The sequence below is a fragment of the Centrocercus urophasianus genome, unplaced genomic scaffold (assembly GCF_019232065.1).
Source record: "Centrocercus urophasianus isolate 14NV4802_14NV808 unplaced genomic scaffold, USGS_Curo_1.0 seq_10, whole genome shotgun sequence".
In the NCBI taxonomy this organism is placed as follows: Eukaryota; Metazoa; Chordata; class Aves; order Galliformes; family Phasianidae; genus Centrocercus; species Centrocercus urophasianus.
The window spans coordinates 36,398,303-36,414,706 of record NW_024884142.1 but is presented as its reverse complement, the minus strand read 5'-3'; the positions used below and the strand labels follow the sequence as shown (position 1 = coordinate 36,414,706).

General features: G+C 39.7%; 1 protein-coding gene across 2 annotated transcripts in view; it reads left to right on the top strand.

The window, feature by feature from the left end:
* Positions 1 to 200: 200 nt before the first annotated feature.
* The window catches only part of ATG5 (autophagy related 5), a 71,392-nt gene continuing 55,188 nt past the window's right edge, over positions 201 to 16,404 (top strand). The window contains exons 1-4 of one of the 2 annotated variants that reach the window (XM_042818454.1): positions 201 to 276; positions 933 to 1,093; positions 5,752 to 5,879; positions 11,638 to 11,716. In XM_042818454.1, the coding sequence (XP_042674388.1) occupies positions 986 to 1,093; positions 5,752 to 5,879; positions 11,638 to 11,716 (315 nt within the window). In that variant the 5' untranslated portion in view covers positions 201 to 276; positions 933 to 985. Of the gene's footprint in view, positions 277 to 921; positions 1,094 to 5,751; positions 5,880 to 11,637; positions 11,717 to 16,404 lie in introns of both variants that reach the window. The other variant, XM_042818460.1, reaches the window with a different exon arrangement.

The following is a 16,404-nucleotide window of genomic DNA, read 5'->3' as shown; positions in this document are numbered from 1 at the left end:
TCAGGTGGCCGCAGCCCCGCACTACAAGGACTGCCGACTCCCGCGCCTTCCTTCCCGCCCGCGCGCCTCGAACTCCCCGCGCGCCTCTCGACGCCATTTCCGCAGACCGCCTCCGGCACCACCCCCGAGGTTCCGCCCAGAGTCGGGCGGAAGCGTTTCCCGGGCTGAAGCCGCGCGGGGGGCGGCGCATGCGCGGGAAGGTGGGGGCGGGGCCGCGCTCAATTCCTGTCTGTCGCCGCACCCGCAGCGCGAAGCGGTGGCGAGGGGTGCATTCAGGTAACGGTTGTGCTCGTTCGTACCTACACGCCTGGCTCTACAGTCTGCGGGGTGCTGCCTGTTCCTTTCTGGGGCTGCCGCTGCCCGGTCGCGCTGTTGCTAGAGGAGAGCGCGCGGGGGCCGCCTCTGTGGTGTTCCTCCTTGTGCTGCTGTGTGCGCCCCGGCGTTGCTGATTCACCCGGCTGTCCGCTACGAGACCCCGCCGCGCCGCTCGCCCCCGTGGGGAGCTGCAGGCGGCCCGGCGGGCGCTGCGGGGATTGGGCCTCGGGCCTGCGCTAGGGCACGCTGCGGGTCGGGAAGCGGCGTGTCTGCTCCTTGCACGCTCTCTAGTTGGGGAACTGTACAGCTGAAGGCCTCTCTGGCTTAACCCACCTCGGCTCCTCGGGGTAGTGGTTGCGGCACCAAGCTGCTGGAATTCCAGAAACATGGAGTGGGTGCTGCCAGGGTTAGGGTTTGGATTTTGGGTGGTGCTGTGTGGAGCCAGGAGCTGAAATCAGCGATCCTTCTGGGTTCCTTTCAGCTTGGGATATTGTTTGTGTGAACGTGCATTCAGTGTGATGCAGTTATTGTTGACCATGCCTGGGGATGTGTGGTTGTGGAAAAACCTTGTTCAGCAGCAGTGGTGACTTGTTTCTTTTGGGGGAGTGGGGTTTCAGTTCCAGCTGAAGAAACAAACTGATCTACATGTGCTTCACCATCCATTGGAAGAATGACAGATGACAAAGATGTGCTTCGAGATGTGTGGTTTGGGCGCATACCGACCTGCTTCACTCTGTATCAGGATGAGATAACTGAGAGGGAAGCTGAGCCTTATTATGTGAGTATAACCAAGGTGGTCATGAACAATCTGATCCCATGGTTCTGTTTCCTTCATTTAGGTTCATTATACACACTGTAGAGGTGTAGAAAAGGCTTTTTTCTTCGTATTCCCAGAAAATTCTGGGACTACCTTAAGAATGTGCTGTGCAAATCATCTTTCTTCTCAGTAAGTTAAAAAACTTAGATTTGTTTTACCACTGAGATTGAGTTACAATGGGTAATTAAGATCTTGGAAAAACTTATGAGAAAGTTCAGCGAATAATTAAATGGAAGGTGGAGGCTGTACGTACAAACTCACCATGAGTGTATGTTCTTGAAGATTCTTCAGAAGAGAGAACTTGTATGTTGCTTACTGCACAAATAATTTCAGCTAGAGCTTTGTGCCATCTTGAACACAAAAATTAGTCACATAATATCAATTCATAAACACTGACTGCAGTTTTTCTTTCATGGATAACTTCAGTGTGTTTTCTTTAAATGCTAGTAGGTTTGAGAGATCTAGTAGGAAAAGGACCTGTGATGTCTTATCGGACTGGACTGATAGCTGATGATACAGATAAGGGTGGTGGATGTGTTTGAGTTGCAAGCTGAAATGCCTTCTGTAATCTCGTGGCTGTTAGTTTATGGAGTGCCCTGCAGTATTCATCCTTGCTGTACCTTATAGGCATTTGATTGATAGGGGAAGTTGGCTGGTTCAGTGGAACTGTATGTGGGAGGAAAAAATCTTGTACTGAGTTTGTGATTCGAAAATCCTTTTATCTTGTCATATTTCATTCCATGCTTTGTAGAAGATACTAGTGGATAAAACAGTATTTAATTTATAGCATTTCTTTTTAGTCAGTTACTGATATACTTGTGTGCTTAATGTGTTTTTTGAAATCTAATAAAACATTAATGCTTTTCATTCAGGAATGATAGTGCTTAGCTCTCTATGCCTTAGTTTCACCACTGGTGAAAAAGAAGTACTTTTTTACCTCTCAACTGTTTGCCAAATGCTTCTGAACTATTTAGCAGTCTGACTTAAAACTCTTTAAAATATACATGTACTTCTAATGTAACTCTCATACAGTATGCACAAGTTTTAGTATTGAGACATGCAGTCTTAATCAGTTTAACATCAGTGTGAAAACCCTAAAGCCATGTTAACTTCTGTGTGGTTAACTTCCTAACCCTAAGAGATGGCAGTGTCTTACTATACTTCAAGCATGTGCAGAAAATTTCAAGGCTTAATGTTCTGCAAAATGTAGTTACTAACAGATCATAATTCTCAAATTTTAGGTTCTCCCTTTTGCAGATTGTGTTGGAGCTGATAACATAGCTTTACTTCTTGAAGGAACCAAGGATCCATTTTAAGATTTTACATCATGGTTGAGTTCTCGTGGTTTCAATGTGCTTGTGCATTAATATGTTGGTTCCAATCTGGAGTATGTTTCTGAAGAAGATCTTTTTTTTTTTTTTTTCCCCTGCTTACAATGCTCAGCTTTCTAGCACAGAACAGTTTCAGAGCCCCCAGGCTGAGCCTTTTTCACACAAAGCTGAAGATGTACTTTAGGCCTGAGATCAGTCTGCATTAGCTGCTAATCAGTATTCAATTTTTGGAATAAAAATGAGGCTGAATTGAAACAACCCTCTCCAAGCATATTTAGCAAACATTCCCAGCACTTGACACCAGTTTTTCTGCTTTTCACATCTCCTGTTATCACACCTCAGTACTTGTTAAAGTAGATACAGCCTCTGTGTTCCAGTCTGTTTTCTGTAAATGGGAAGGAAATACTGGTGTCACTGTGTTAAGAGGAAAACAGCTTCTGCTCTGATGGACTTGCTTTATGAAGATGGGAAGACATAGATCTGAAGAGTTGAGGGGTTAGAAAAATAACCCAGAATCTCTGCAGTTCATTTCAGTTTGAGTGATGTAGTTGGATACCCTATTCAGCCACGTCTGCTAGATGCATTAGCACAGCACAGGGGTGATATATGCATGTAACACAACGTGGCAGTGTATAGGAATAGCAGAGTTAATTTTAAACTATTTTGTCCATCATTTTGGAAAGCAGTGACGTCAAGACTCAGCTGCTCAAGTAAGGCACTGTATTATTTCCACCAGGTATGTCTCTGCGGTGTTGCACTGCAATTAGATATATCAGTAGGTATGTTTCTTTAAAATGGGTGCTTACAATTTGGAGTGGAAGTGTAGTTAAGAACACCTAGGTTGAACTGCCTTTATGGCTGAATGATCTGCTTTTTTCCTCAGTCCTCAAAATGTCTACAGTATTGATTTTGAAGTAGTTTACGGTTTGTCTTGGTGCAAAGAAGAGTCAGAAGCAGCACGTGCTGGAAGCAGAGCACTCATTGGCAGAGATTCATTAGGTGTGAAGAATGAAATAAGTAAGGCAGTCATAGCATGGTACTTGGCACAAGGGACTAACTTTTGCTGGATCTTCTTTATGCTTAGCAAGTGTGAGAAGGGTTGTTCTATTAAAATGTCTGTAACAGCGAGCGATGTAAAGCCACTCTGGGTTAGGCTGTATTTCTTTATCCTGAATGCATTGGTGATCAAACCAGTCTGCTTTCTGTTAAATCTGGAATTTTTGCATTTTACAATATTTTGCATGCTGCAAAATGGTGTGGTGTTGTTGTGCTTTGGTTTTTTTGTTGTTTTTTTTTTGTTGTTGTTGTTTTTAATGCGGCAAAACCCAGGTGTTCTTTCTATGTGAGGAATATATTGCAAGCATTTACTTAAGCATTAGGAATTGTTTCATTTTATTTAACCAGGAATGCCTTCTGTAGAGGTTGCTGCTATTAAACTCTGTAGCAGTACATGATCTGCAAAAGGAAGGCATTACAGTTTGTGTAATTTGGTAAATGGCATGTACTAAACTATGAGGATTCATTTTACCTTGTAGAGGTTTTGAAGTTCTGTTTTTTCTTAATTTAATGAGAACTCCTAATCTTATTTCAGTTTTCTTTTTTTCCCTCAATAGTTTTTGTTGTTATTTTCATTTAAGCTGAGAGTATATCATAGAATAATCATAGAATGGCCTGGGTTGAAAGGGACCACAATGATCATCTAGTTTCAGCCACCCTGCTATGTGCAGGGTTGCCAACCACCAGACCAGGCTACTCAGAGCTACATCCAGCCTGGCTGTGAAAATATTTCAAGAAGCATCAGTAGTGATGAATAACAGTGGCAAACCAAATGTTTGTTTTTCCATAAGTATGTAAAACAGAATCTTTTTTTTTTTATTCCTTAGTCCTGTTTTATTATTAATTGGGAAATAAGATTAACTATATAGGGTGTATATAACTCACTTAAAATATCTGAAGCAAAGCTAAATCTTCTTTTGCAAGGAGGTTAATCTTTTCTCATTGAATACTGAAATGCTTACAGACTGTAGATGTCCAGTGCAACTGTCAGTTTACTGACTGATCAGTAAACTGTTTGATCTTCGTTGTTGAGCACAGCACTGTATTTTTAAGGGGAATGCGATTGGGGGTGCAGAAAACAAAACAAAACAAACAAACAAAAAAAACCCCCACAAACAAAACTGAACTCAATGTTCCATTTTGGGTAGTGCATAACTTTACAATGGAGAGGAAAAAAGTAATACACCGGAAAGCTGTAAGATGATGTCTTACTACAAATGAAAAAGTACTGACACTTTTCTTGGTAGTTTGAAACCATTGCCGTTTGTACTAAGAGAGAGTATCACAGAATCACAGAATGGCCAGGGTTGGAAGGGACCTCAAGGATCGTGAATCTCCAACCCCCCTGCCACATGCAGGGCCACCAACCTCCCCATTTAATACTAGACCAGAGTAGATTTAGATTAGATGCAAGAAAGAAATCATCTACTCCAAGAGCAGTGAGGTGCTGGCACAGCTGCCCAGAGAAGCTGCGGTGCCCCAACCCTGGAGGGGCTCAAGGATGGGGCCCTGAGCAGCTGAGCTGAGGGGTGGCAGCCCTGCCCCTGGCACAGGGTTGGAATTGCATGGACTTTAAGGTCCCTTCTACCACAAATAGTTCTACGGTTTTAGTAGCTGGTCAAGCTAAGTACTAGAAGAATTATAAATTGCTCTTGATTTGCCATTCAACATCTTAGCTAAGGCTAAGAAAATGAAATTGCCACCTATTGGAAATACAAAACACGCTTGCAAACCAAACTCCTAAGCAACTGGTTTCAGTTATGTTTTTGTTTTGTTCTTAATTTATTTTGTAGTAATTTTGATTTGGGGATGTTAGCTGATACACCCTCACTTGTTACATTCAGTATGAAGTTTGAACATGTATTTTTATCTATTCATATGAAAATGTTACCTTTGTTCTTTGACCTGCTGGAATAGGGAAGAGCAGAAATTAGTTTCTAGTCCTCTGCCTCCCACTACATGAAAAGAATTAAGCACTTGTTTTGACTTTTTTTTTTTTTTTTTTTTTTTTGTTAGACTACTGGGTACTGCTATTATGTAACTTTTAAGTGCATACTTTTGTAGCTTTTCATTAACCATTAATAAGAAAGCTGTCCAAAAAGAAATCTTACTTCTAAGGGGAAAAAATAGAATGCTGAAATTTAGTTATGGAAACCCGTAACTTAAAGCATTTTATTTATTTAGTAATTTTTATGTGTACTTAAAGGATGTGTTTGTTTTTTTTCCTTTCAGCTGCTTTTGCCAAGAATAAGCTACTTGACGCTGGTAACAGACAAAGTGAAGAAACACTTCCAGAAAGTTATGAGACAAGAGGAAGTTAATGAGATATGGTTTGAATATGAAGGTACGCCACTGAAATGGTGAGTTTAAGTTTGTGCCTTTTCTCAGTTCATTGTGTGGAGACTTGATGAGTTTAGCACAGTGTCAATACTTCTCCTAACTTAACCACTTCATTGGGTTTCAGAGAAGGCAAAAGAGGAGGAAGATTGGGAAGATGTTGATTGGAGGAAAATCTGAAGAAGGTTTAAATGTTGAGCATAATACTGATGATTCTGCTTGTACTTTATGTATAAAAGAGAGGCTGTGCTGCACCTGTTGGTTTTGTTCTTGTCCTTGTAATATGAAATGCCTGTATTTTTGGCCTTATTGTCTCTTGCTGTAGGATTACCAAAGAAATTTGTTGAGTTTATTCTGCATTTTGAAGACACCTGAAATCTCTGGAAATAATACTTTTTTTTTCTGTGTTAATGTGAATTAGATGTTCTGCTTGCAGGCAATAAGATGTGCATAACATTTACTTTCCATTTGTGTGATATGCCTTTGTGCTTAAAAACTGATAAAATAATATTTATGTGTAGACCTTTGCTGAATTGTGTTCAACTTAATTGAAATAATTACTTGCGATTCTGTTATTGTTGTTATGTGGTCTGTGAAAAATACATCTTTTTTCCTAAGGGTTTGGAGAATCACGCTGATACAGTCTTATTTGATTAGTTTTTGAGTACTTTATGCAAGTGTTTTGGTTTTTTTTTTTTCATTTTTCTTTTTCTGCTTGACTTTGAAAAAACACTGAGAGCTGCAGTGTTTTCTAGGCTCTGTTTAGATAGCACTGGTCCTACCTGTGGCAAGGACTTAGTATTTTGAATCTCTTCTATTTCTTGTATCATAATAGGGAAGAAGAAAAAAAAAAAAAACACACAAAAAAAACAGTGACTGTTGTAGCTTTTTTTAATTGGCTGTCAAAAGTGAAACTGAATATTTTATTACTATGAATGTAGCATGGAAAGTCTTGTGATTAGCAAACATTACATCAGCAGTAAAACAGTGGAACGGGTTGCCCAGAGGGGTGGTGAATGTCTCCATGAGTGGTGCATCCAAAGGCAAGCTGGAAAGGGCTCTTGAGCAACCTGATCTAGCTGCAGGCGTCCCTCCTCATTGCAGGAGGAGTTGGAAGGGACCTTTAAATGTTATCTAGTCTCACTCAAATATTTGATTCTGTGATTGATTGTAATATTTCTAATTACTTAGTCTACACTGTGTCATTTTTCTTGCAATCTGCTTTGTGTAATACTTGGCTGGGATACAGTGTATGTCCTTTCAGCTGCAGCTCTTCAGTTTTGCAGTGAGTACTGAAGAAATTTCAAACAGTTTCAAATTCATGCTCTGCTGTACTCAAACCAAGATCTTGGAAGAGGGTGCAACTCTTCCTGTTTGGAATTCCAGGTGGAGCCTGAGGCATCCTACCAGACTGTTGGGGCACAGGAAGATGAGTTCCTTCCCTGCAGGTGTGTGTTAGGGGAAGGTCTGTGTGTAAGGAGTTGCCAGAAGAGGTCAGCAGACTCCATAGCAGTGCAGATGAAAATGCAGCGTATCAAATACTCTCAGACGCTGTGCAGTTAGGGGAGCTTAAACTTGTAACTGCATTGAAGGAAATGCAGGCAGAATCTGCTTACGGGATTTGGAAAGTAATTTCCCAAGATGGGAAAGGGCTAGAAAAGTTTAACTTCCGTTGGTGGGAGGAAAGCTCCTTCTCCACCTGCATTTCTGTAATTCATTTCTCATTTTAAGATCTCTCTTGTAGCTGTCACACTTTGCCACCTGCTTTCTATCCATGTCCACTAATTTCTCATTTGAGTGTGGGTTTTTATTCACAGCCCTTATGCTCATAGTTGATAGCCACCAGACCAGCCAACCTGAAGGCAAAGATGCTTTTACCCCACTTAGGCATTTCCATCTCTCCCTTGCAGACCTTTGTCCTAAAGGAGTGTCTTGTGATTGTAAAAACTAAGATCCTCTTGCCACATGAGCTCCACAACCGGTTACTGACATACATTTATGTCACCCTTGAGCATTTATCTTTCATGAACCTGTGGGCATGCCACCTAGCCTCTGAAGCTGTGTTTCGCTTTTAATACATTCAAGATTCCCCTCTTCAGCAATTACTATTTGCACCCATGTGGATGAATAGCAGGGACTAGTTGTCCAGGATGAAACCTGCTAGTCTTCTGCTTGCCAAGAAGTTGCAGATAAACCTTTCTATAGCAAGTGAAGTGGGCAGGTGGAGAGTGAGTCCCATCTAGGACTGGGAGTAGGAGTAATCTACCACTATTACTGCTTTCTATTTGGTGGTTGTGCTGTTCAGGCTGCTCTGCAGTTTCCTTGGAATTTTCATCCTTCTGCCACTGGAGCACTAACTGCAAGTAGAGGCAGAGCCTGGTTTTTGTTATCAAAGCTCATAACCCCTTGTCTTCCTCATGTTGTGAGTCGCTATTTGGTGCTCCAGTGGCTGCAGACCCACCTTCTGTGCAGCTGAGCGTTCAGGGTCTCACCTCTGCAAAGTCCTGGTGGAGATGCCTATCTTCCCTGACACTGAGTGGTGTGCTGGCCTCCCATAGCTCAGCTTATTGACAGCACTTTCTCCATCAACACATCCCTTCTGCAAGCAGTGCCACCACCTCTGCTTCCGCTAGCCCTCAGGAGAGATTGCAAGCGCTCTTGGCAGCTTGAGGCCTCTCAGCTGCCCAAGCTGAGTGGAAGCATCTGATATACCAGGGGAACTTTCTTCGGTGAATTCTGGGGGAGGGCATCGTGTGGGTTGTGACCATTCTTGTGTGCAATTGCTCAACTTCAGTGGACATTGTCCCCATTCTGTGAATTATGCTCAAGGCCTGGCAGTTGTGTGGGAGGTCTGTGGTACCAGTGGAATGGATGCTTTACCCTGCCCAGTTAGGAACTGGCTAAAGACAGAGGGCCGGAGTGCCATTTGATCAGTACCCATCTGTCACTTTCAAAAGGACTTAAAGTTCTTAAAATTATGTTTTCAAGGGCATCTCCCACACCTTGAAACCACCTTCTGTGTAATAACAAAAGCAGTATTAAATAGAGAATGGCTAGAAGTCAGTGCTGTTATGCTTCTATAGACTGAAGGCTTTCGCAAACCAATCGTTATTCTAGCTATGTGTTTTTTTAATGAGACTTTTGGTCTCTAAGACAATTTTTTTTTTTTTCTCCCCCCACCCCCTTTTTTTTTTTCCTTTTCCTTTGAGAAAATATAGTCTTCAGTTAAGACCAGTTTGATTTTCCCCAATCCCATGTGTTGGGGTTGAGGGGAAACAGGTTCTATTTTTGATTTTTATTTTTGGGATTTCTTTGTGTGTGTGTGTGTGTGTGTGTGTGTGTGTGTAGGTGGGGATGGGGGGTGTTAAATAATATTTCTGTGGGTTCCCTTAGCTGCTGTTCTGTTTTTTTCTATTCTTTAGTGGTAGCAAATCTTTAAAGTCATGCTTGGGTTTTTGAATTATTATATTTTAGTTACTGTTACTGTTGGTTCCTGAGAGCATCTGCATATTTGTTTAGTTGCAATGAACATTTTTCAAATAAAGGTTCAGAAACAGCATCACAGTAGTACTGCTGGATGCAACATCTTTAATGAGGGAATACTGATCCTTAACACAAGGCACATGCACTCTTAAGAACGGAGTTTGAAGGAACATTGCTCCTTTTCATCCCATTTACAAATTGACAAGTCTTCTTTTATTCCCCATTACCTTCTTAATGCCTCTCTTAATCCTGTCTTGATTAAGAAATACAGCATTATTATGAAATACAAAGAATAGTTTTGGTCTTATGTAGCATGGTATTGATTACAGACTTTTAAAAAATATGCTTCTAACTGCATCTCAAAAATAAATGAAATACAGCATTATGTACAGGCATTGCTTATGGCTTCTGGGCTTCGGATTAAATGCCAGTATGCGAGCTGGAATTCGAGGCAGGAAGAATCTTACCTGTCATTACTGAATTACTTCTGTTGCAAACCTTACTCATAATGTAAGACTTCGTTTCAGAGCAGAAAATGATTTTTCTTGCAGTCTGCTGTCATCTCCAGTCTCAGGTGTTCAGCTATGAACAAAATGATTTCAGGGCTGATCTCTTCAGAATGAGAAGCATATACTTATGTATTTAAGCTGGAATAGGCTCCCCAGGGAGGTGGTTGAGTCACCATCCCCAGACGTGTTTAAAAACCATTTGGATGTGGTGCTCAGGGACACGATTCAGCAGAGGGTTGTTAAAGTTAGGGTAGTATGGTTGGGTTGTGGTTGGACTTGATGATTTTTAAAGTCTTTTCCAACCTCAATGATTCTGTGATTCTAATATAATCTATACAGAGCACAAGGATTTCACTTAAACTTGATTATGTTTATTTTGTTATCTGTGCTTGATAGAAAATAGATGTAGGCCAGTGATGGTTTGGTGTCTTTTGTAGCTCCACATCTATAAATACGTACATACATATATATATAATATATAAATGGGAAGGTTTTTTTTAATGTTCATATAATTATCAAAGGAAATCTGATTTTTGTTGCCTAATGCATCTGGAAAAGCACTTTTGCTGAAACCTTGCTGAAGAACTCAATACATGATTGGCAGTTAATAAAATGTCTTAGTGATAAAGCTCAAGTTTTTACCACTGAATCTGGATGAATCTGAATATATATGTTATCTGTATGCTTTGTTCCCCCCAAATACCCCCTGAAAGGAGAGAACAGTTCTAGATCTTGGTATATTTCCCCTATTTTCTTAAGAAGTCCCAAATGCAATAGATAAATTCAAGAATTGTGCCCTTTTTAAAGTTTTGCTGTTGTGTTTCTGGCATAGTTTTACATGGGTTTACCAGTAGAGGGTGCCAGAGCCCTGTTTATGACAGCTTAGAAGTGAGTGAATTGGCTTCTCACAGGTGCTTTTAGGGTAATACTCTCTTACTGCTTTTTGAACTTTTGAAACTCGTTCTTGGTTGACTCTGCATCCTCTGTTCAATCCTATTTAATTTATTGGAGCTGCTGAGTTTACTACTAAGTGTGTTTATCTTTGTAAGATCAGGAAACTAATGAGGCCTTTTCAGTTGGTTGATTTTTTTTTTCTTTGAAGGGAAAGAGCACAGAGCTTTTCAAAATACCCGGAAGTTTTATGTACATGATATATGTAATTTGCATTGCTGGAGACTGCATCTTCTAAAGAATTTAAAAGGGATGAAGTTACAGGACAAAAGTGAATATTTGGAGAGAGCAGATTTGTATGTGTTCTCCAGTTGAGAATACCATTGAAATTCAAAACTCTGATCTAGTTTTCCTCCCCTTGATTTGATAGTAAAGATGAAGGGATCACCATTTTTTTTTTTTCCTTTTCATCTTTTCTACAGATAAATCATTTAGCTTTTCAAATGTCTGAACAGCTACTGTCAGAACGACTCGTGTTAATGTTGAACTTCTTAACTTAAAATACTGCTTGGAAGGGTTTCACAGGGCAGCTGTAGGCTGCTTATGCAGTTGCAGTGCTAGAAATTCTATGAGTTCTATGGGCAAATTCTAAGAGTTCTATGGGCATAGCATTAAGACCACTGGTTTTGAATATGTGAATTCCAGGCCTGATTTTTACTGTGAACTGTAAGTCAATTATACCTGTCTGTGTAAACTTGTAAACTTTTTTTCTGAATAAACAAAAATGAACATGAACTGCGGAAAGAGAGGAGCTGATTTATTTATGTAAATATTCTAACTGTTGTATGTAGAATTAAATGCACAGTTTCTATGTTCATTTAATCTTTTAATTTTCTAGGCATTACCCAATTGGTTTGCTGTTTGATTTGCATGCATCAAATACAGCCCTTCCTTGGAGCATCACAGTGCATTTCAAGGTAAAATTGAAATACACCTTAGATTAAGAACAACTGAGCACAGGATTACATGAAATTCAGAAGTTATGAAAAATTTTCATAATTGTTCTTATTTTACAAACAGGTAAATGGTAGGACTTTCTGATGAGGATGTTTGTTCCTCAAGAAATAGCTAAAATTTCCTATCTAATCTAAAATCTACAGTTTTTTTTTTCCATGAGCTTGTGTGTGCTTTCAAAATGATCTTTTAAAAATGATTCTGTTGTAATCTGAAAATCCAAAATTGTTTTTCAAGTGAAGTTACGAGATTGCATCAGTGCAGTTGAGTGGATAAAAAGGAAGAACTTTCCGTAACAGTCAATTCAAGTTGACTGAAGACTTGGAAGATTGAGAAGTGCTCATCCCTTTGGGCACATTAACATAGATAGGAGATAGTGCGGAAATCCTTGAAGTCAGGGAGTTGCTATCATTCTTTGAAGTTGTACTTCATGTGGGTCCCCCTTAGAGAACTGAGTGAAATGGGTTTGGTCTTGTGGCAGTTTAGTCACAGGAGAGACGTTACCTTGATTACGCATTGTAAAACCATTAGGTATGACTTCATGGACTACTGATCTTTGCTCAGAAAAGTACTTGTGCCAGATTCTTTCATGCTCTGAAATGCATTGAGAAGGTGGTGCCAGGTATGTTTTGAAGTGAGAACCAAAAATCATTATGTTTAACTATGAAATTAGTTGGTTTATTACTATAGAGATATAAAAGAAACAATAAAATAGGAAAATGTACAGAAGAAAGCACTAAATTAATAAGCTTGACTTCAGCGTGAGATTTGAGCATACTGGAAGGCATTCTGGGAAGCAGTGTCATTGAATGTTTTCATTCAAAATATTCCTCTGTTTTATAAATGATCTTTCTAGTAGCAGTAATGTGATTTATTTTTGAAGCATGGACTGTAATTGTGTTTTCTTATGATGTATAATTGTTCTTAGGATATATAATTTTGCATGTTGAAACAGTAAAAGTGAATGTAAAGACAGGGATGTTTTTGAAACGATTATAATTGCTACACTTCTGATATATGTCAAAGAGGGGTGGGGTAAAGAAACTTCCAAGCTGTTTTGAAGAAACTGTAGGGTGTCTAGTTTCATAGATTGTGATTTAATTGTTGCACATCCTGAGAGCTCTGGAAGACTAACAGTAGCAAGGAGAGGATGTTGCCATCCCAAAGTAGAGCTGCCCTGAGAAATGAATTGCAGCACCGCAATGAATTTCAGTTTCATGTAGTAATGAAAGCTGATTTCAACTGTCCTTGTATTGCTGCTGGCCCAGAGATCAGCTAATTTGTTTTTCTCAAGGGGATTTTCTCAAGCTAATAAGTTTTTCTCAAGGGGATGCATGAAAGATCAGTGGAAATAATTTACTGCTAAAGAAGTGTTATTTTAGAAGTTTTTCTAACTTAGTTTTTAAAAACATAACACCTTGGATTAAGCACCTGCTTAATCTCTTTTCTTGTTTTTGACGTAACTTGAAAGCTTGTTTAAATTAGCCCACCTTAATGCTTAACGTAAAACATAACCACAATGTATCAAAGTATGTCAAAATGTTGATGACATTTTCATGTGTTTTAATTCTTTACAGTTTAAAGAGTCTGGGTGGATTGCTGCCTGAATTATTCTTTTCATTTGTGTGTAGTTACTCTTCAAAGAACCATATATTTTATTTATTTTAGCTACTGTTAGATTTTTCCACGCTTTAATTTTTGCTGTCATGGCTTTTCATTTCTTTTACAAAAGTATGCAGTCAAATAAAGAACAAAAATATTCCTTGTTGAAGAAACAATTTATTTGCATCTGCTACTGGTATTCAACGAGACATCATTGATTTATATCTTTACTAAAACTGAACTGTAGTTGCCTTAGTCATAGTTGATGTACCTGAACAGAGTACTAACGTCTGAGAATCCTGTGGTATTGTAGTCTATGTTACTTGCTTCTGTTACCAAGTTGTGGCTTTATAGAGAAGAGGGAAACTTTTATTCTTTTCCATTAAGTTCAGCATGCCTAGCATTATTTATGTTCTCAGCATGGTAACCAGCTCTCTGGATTTTGAGTAGTTGGCAGGAGGTGGTGAACTGCTCTGGAAATGCTGTCCTTAGAAGAGGAAGGTAAATCAGATATGCCAGGTGAAAGGCAAACAACTTTCTTCTGCTGAAGCCCTTACCTGCTGGCCCTTGCTTTTCTACAGACGACCAATTGTAGTGAATCATAGAATCATAAAATCACAAGGTTGGAAACGACCTATAAGATCATCTAGTCCAACCATCTCCTCCTCACCATTGCCACCACAAGCACTAAACCATATCACACAGCTCCTCATCCAGACGCCTCTTGAACACTGCCAGGGACGGCGACTCCACCACCTCCCTGGGCAGCCATTCCAGTGCCTGACCACTCTCTGAGACAAAAAGTTCTTCCTTATGTCTAATCTAAACCTCCTCTGATACAACTTGCGGCCATTTCCCCGTGTCCTGTTTGTTGCCTGGGAGAAGAGGCCAAACCCCTCTTCACCACATCCTCCCTTCAGGAAGCTGTACAGTGCAATGAGGTCTCCCCTGAGCCTCCTCTTCTCCAGACTGAACAATCCCAGCTTCCTCAGCGGCTCCTCATAAGGTTTGTGCTCCAGACCCCTCACCAGTTTCGTTGCCCTTCTCTGGACATGCTCCAGGACCTCAATGTCATTCCTGTAGTGAGAAGCTCCATCTGCTTTTGTATGGCATCAGCTGTCTTCCATTCTTGGTTTTCTTAGTTCAAAATGGGGTCTGGTGGACTGAAAAAGAAGTGCTTTGCCACTTAGTACATGAATTATAGAACTGTTAAGAGACATTGTAAAAACCAGTAGTATAAATGAGGTGTAGGTTTCTTTTTTAAAAAAAAAAAAAAAAATTCTCGAAGAAAGGACTGTCGATGGTAACTAAACACAAACACATGGACCATTCCACTGCCACTGGATATGATCTTTATGACCTTTAATGCTGTATTATTGGTGTAATTTAAAAAAAAAATTACCCTAATACTGACTGTCACTGTATAAACAGGTGTTTTGTGGACTGGAACTGATACATAAGTCTGGGTGGAATGGGGTTACGAAACCAGACTGATGAAATTGCCTGCTATGGTTTTGGAACAGTTTTATGTAAGAAGTTTCTTAGTGCTTCTGTCTGTACAGATGATACTTTCCTCTTTATGACTAAAATTACACTGTAAATGTCTACTGATAAGTGAAGCAAAACCTGCAGTACTTTAGCTTTCTAAGACAATCCTGGTCAACTCTTAATAGCCTGTCTTTTACAGACGTAGGACATAGAGGGAATAGGACATCAGTAATAGGAGTATTTGAATTAAAGCTGCCAGTGAGATCTCTTAAAACTTTTTGCAAATCTCATAGTTGCGTAACCACAGGTGACTACCAGCTTGTTTATGATTGTCTGTTTCTTCGGGGAACTGAGTCAAGTTATTTACATTTCACTATTTCCTGTATAGGCAAGTAGAACTTAAAAACAAACAGGAATGTGTTACGTATTTAACTGCAAAACTTTCTTCTTCTGTCCCCTATTTTATATAAGTGAGGATACCATATTTTATGTTGGCAGCCTCATGTAAGTAAAATTTAGTATGTCTCTAGTAGGTGTAGCAGTGTTGTTATGTTACCTGTTCTGTGCTCAAGTTCTTCAGTTTCTACTCACAGTACTGAATAGAAATGTGCCAGTGTTTTTCATCTAGAGGAAAAGAGACAGCACCCAGATCATGGGAATGTCTTCCAGTGTTACCACTTAGAAGCTGGGAAAGTGAATTCTTACATCTTTGTACTTTCTACCAGTTCAGCTTGCTTTGATCAGTTTTAAATATCTCCTTGCTATTCTGTAGACCACGCTATGTCTTAAAACACATTCCCAAGGAGTGACATTTGCTGTCATTTGAAATTCATTGAAGAAAAATCAGCGTGGAGATCTTTGTAGGAAAACTTGAATATCAGACCTGGCAGTTCAATACTTAGACACATGTAACAACATAGTTCTTGAATTTGTTGTTTTCTCAAAGCTTGCTAAACCTTAAACTTTAAACTGTGGAACTCAGTTTGTAGGTTTCCCATGTTACTTGGCTTAGGTACGTTTGTTCTTTCATCTTTTTTGAGGGATGCTGGTGTCTTGCTTTGAATTCTTGCATGTGAAGAACTTTTTGATCTTGAAATGTAATATTTCTGATCGTTCTTTTCTTTTGGATTGGTTACCAGAGTACACTTCATTTGAACAAGTTAGTTAAACTTCTAAAAGTATTTTACAGGCTCTTGCAGATGTCAGCAGGCAAATAACAATCCCAGTAATGTGTTCCATTAATCTTGGAACCTGGTAAGCTTAGATGCTCAGCATTGAAGGAGAGAGTGAGCTTTGCTCTGGAAAGAGCTTTCATTTCTTGCTCATCTCCTCTAAAGTCTTTGTACTTGGCCATACCTATATGAGAAACAAGCTTTATCTATGTCTTGTTTTCTAGTCAGCTCTGTGACCATTGGTCTGAATTAACAGTAGTACTTCTTTGTCAAGTTAGATGCCAAACTGTTTGTACTTTAGGGGAAAGAAATTGGCAGTCTTCTCTTCCTATTTCACTTGTGGTTTTGGAAGATAATCTTCTTGATGCACAGATCCCAGAGTCAGGGTT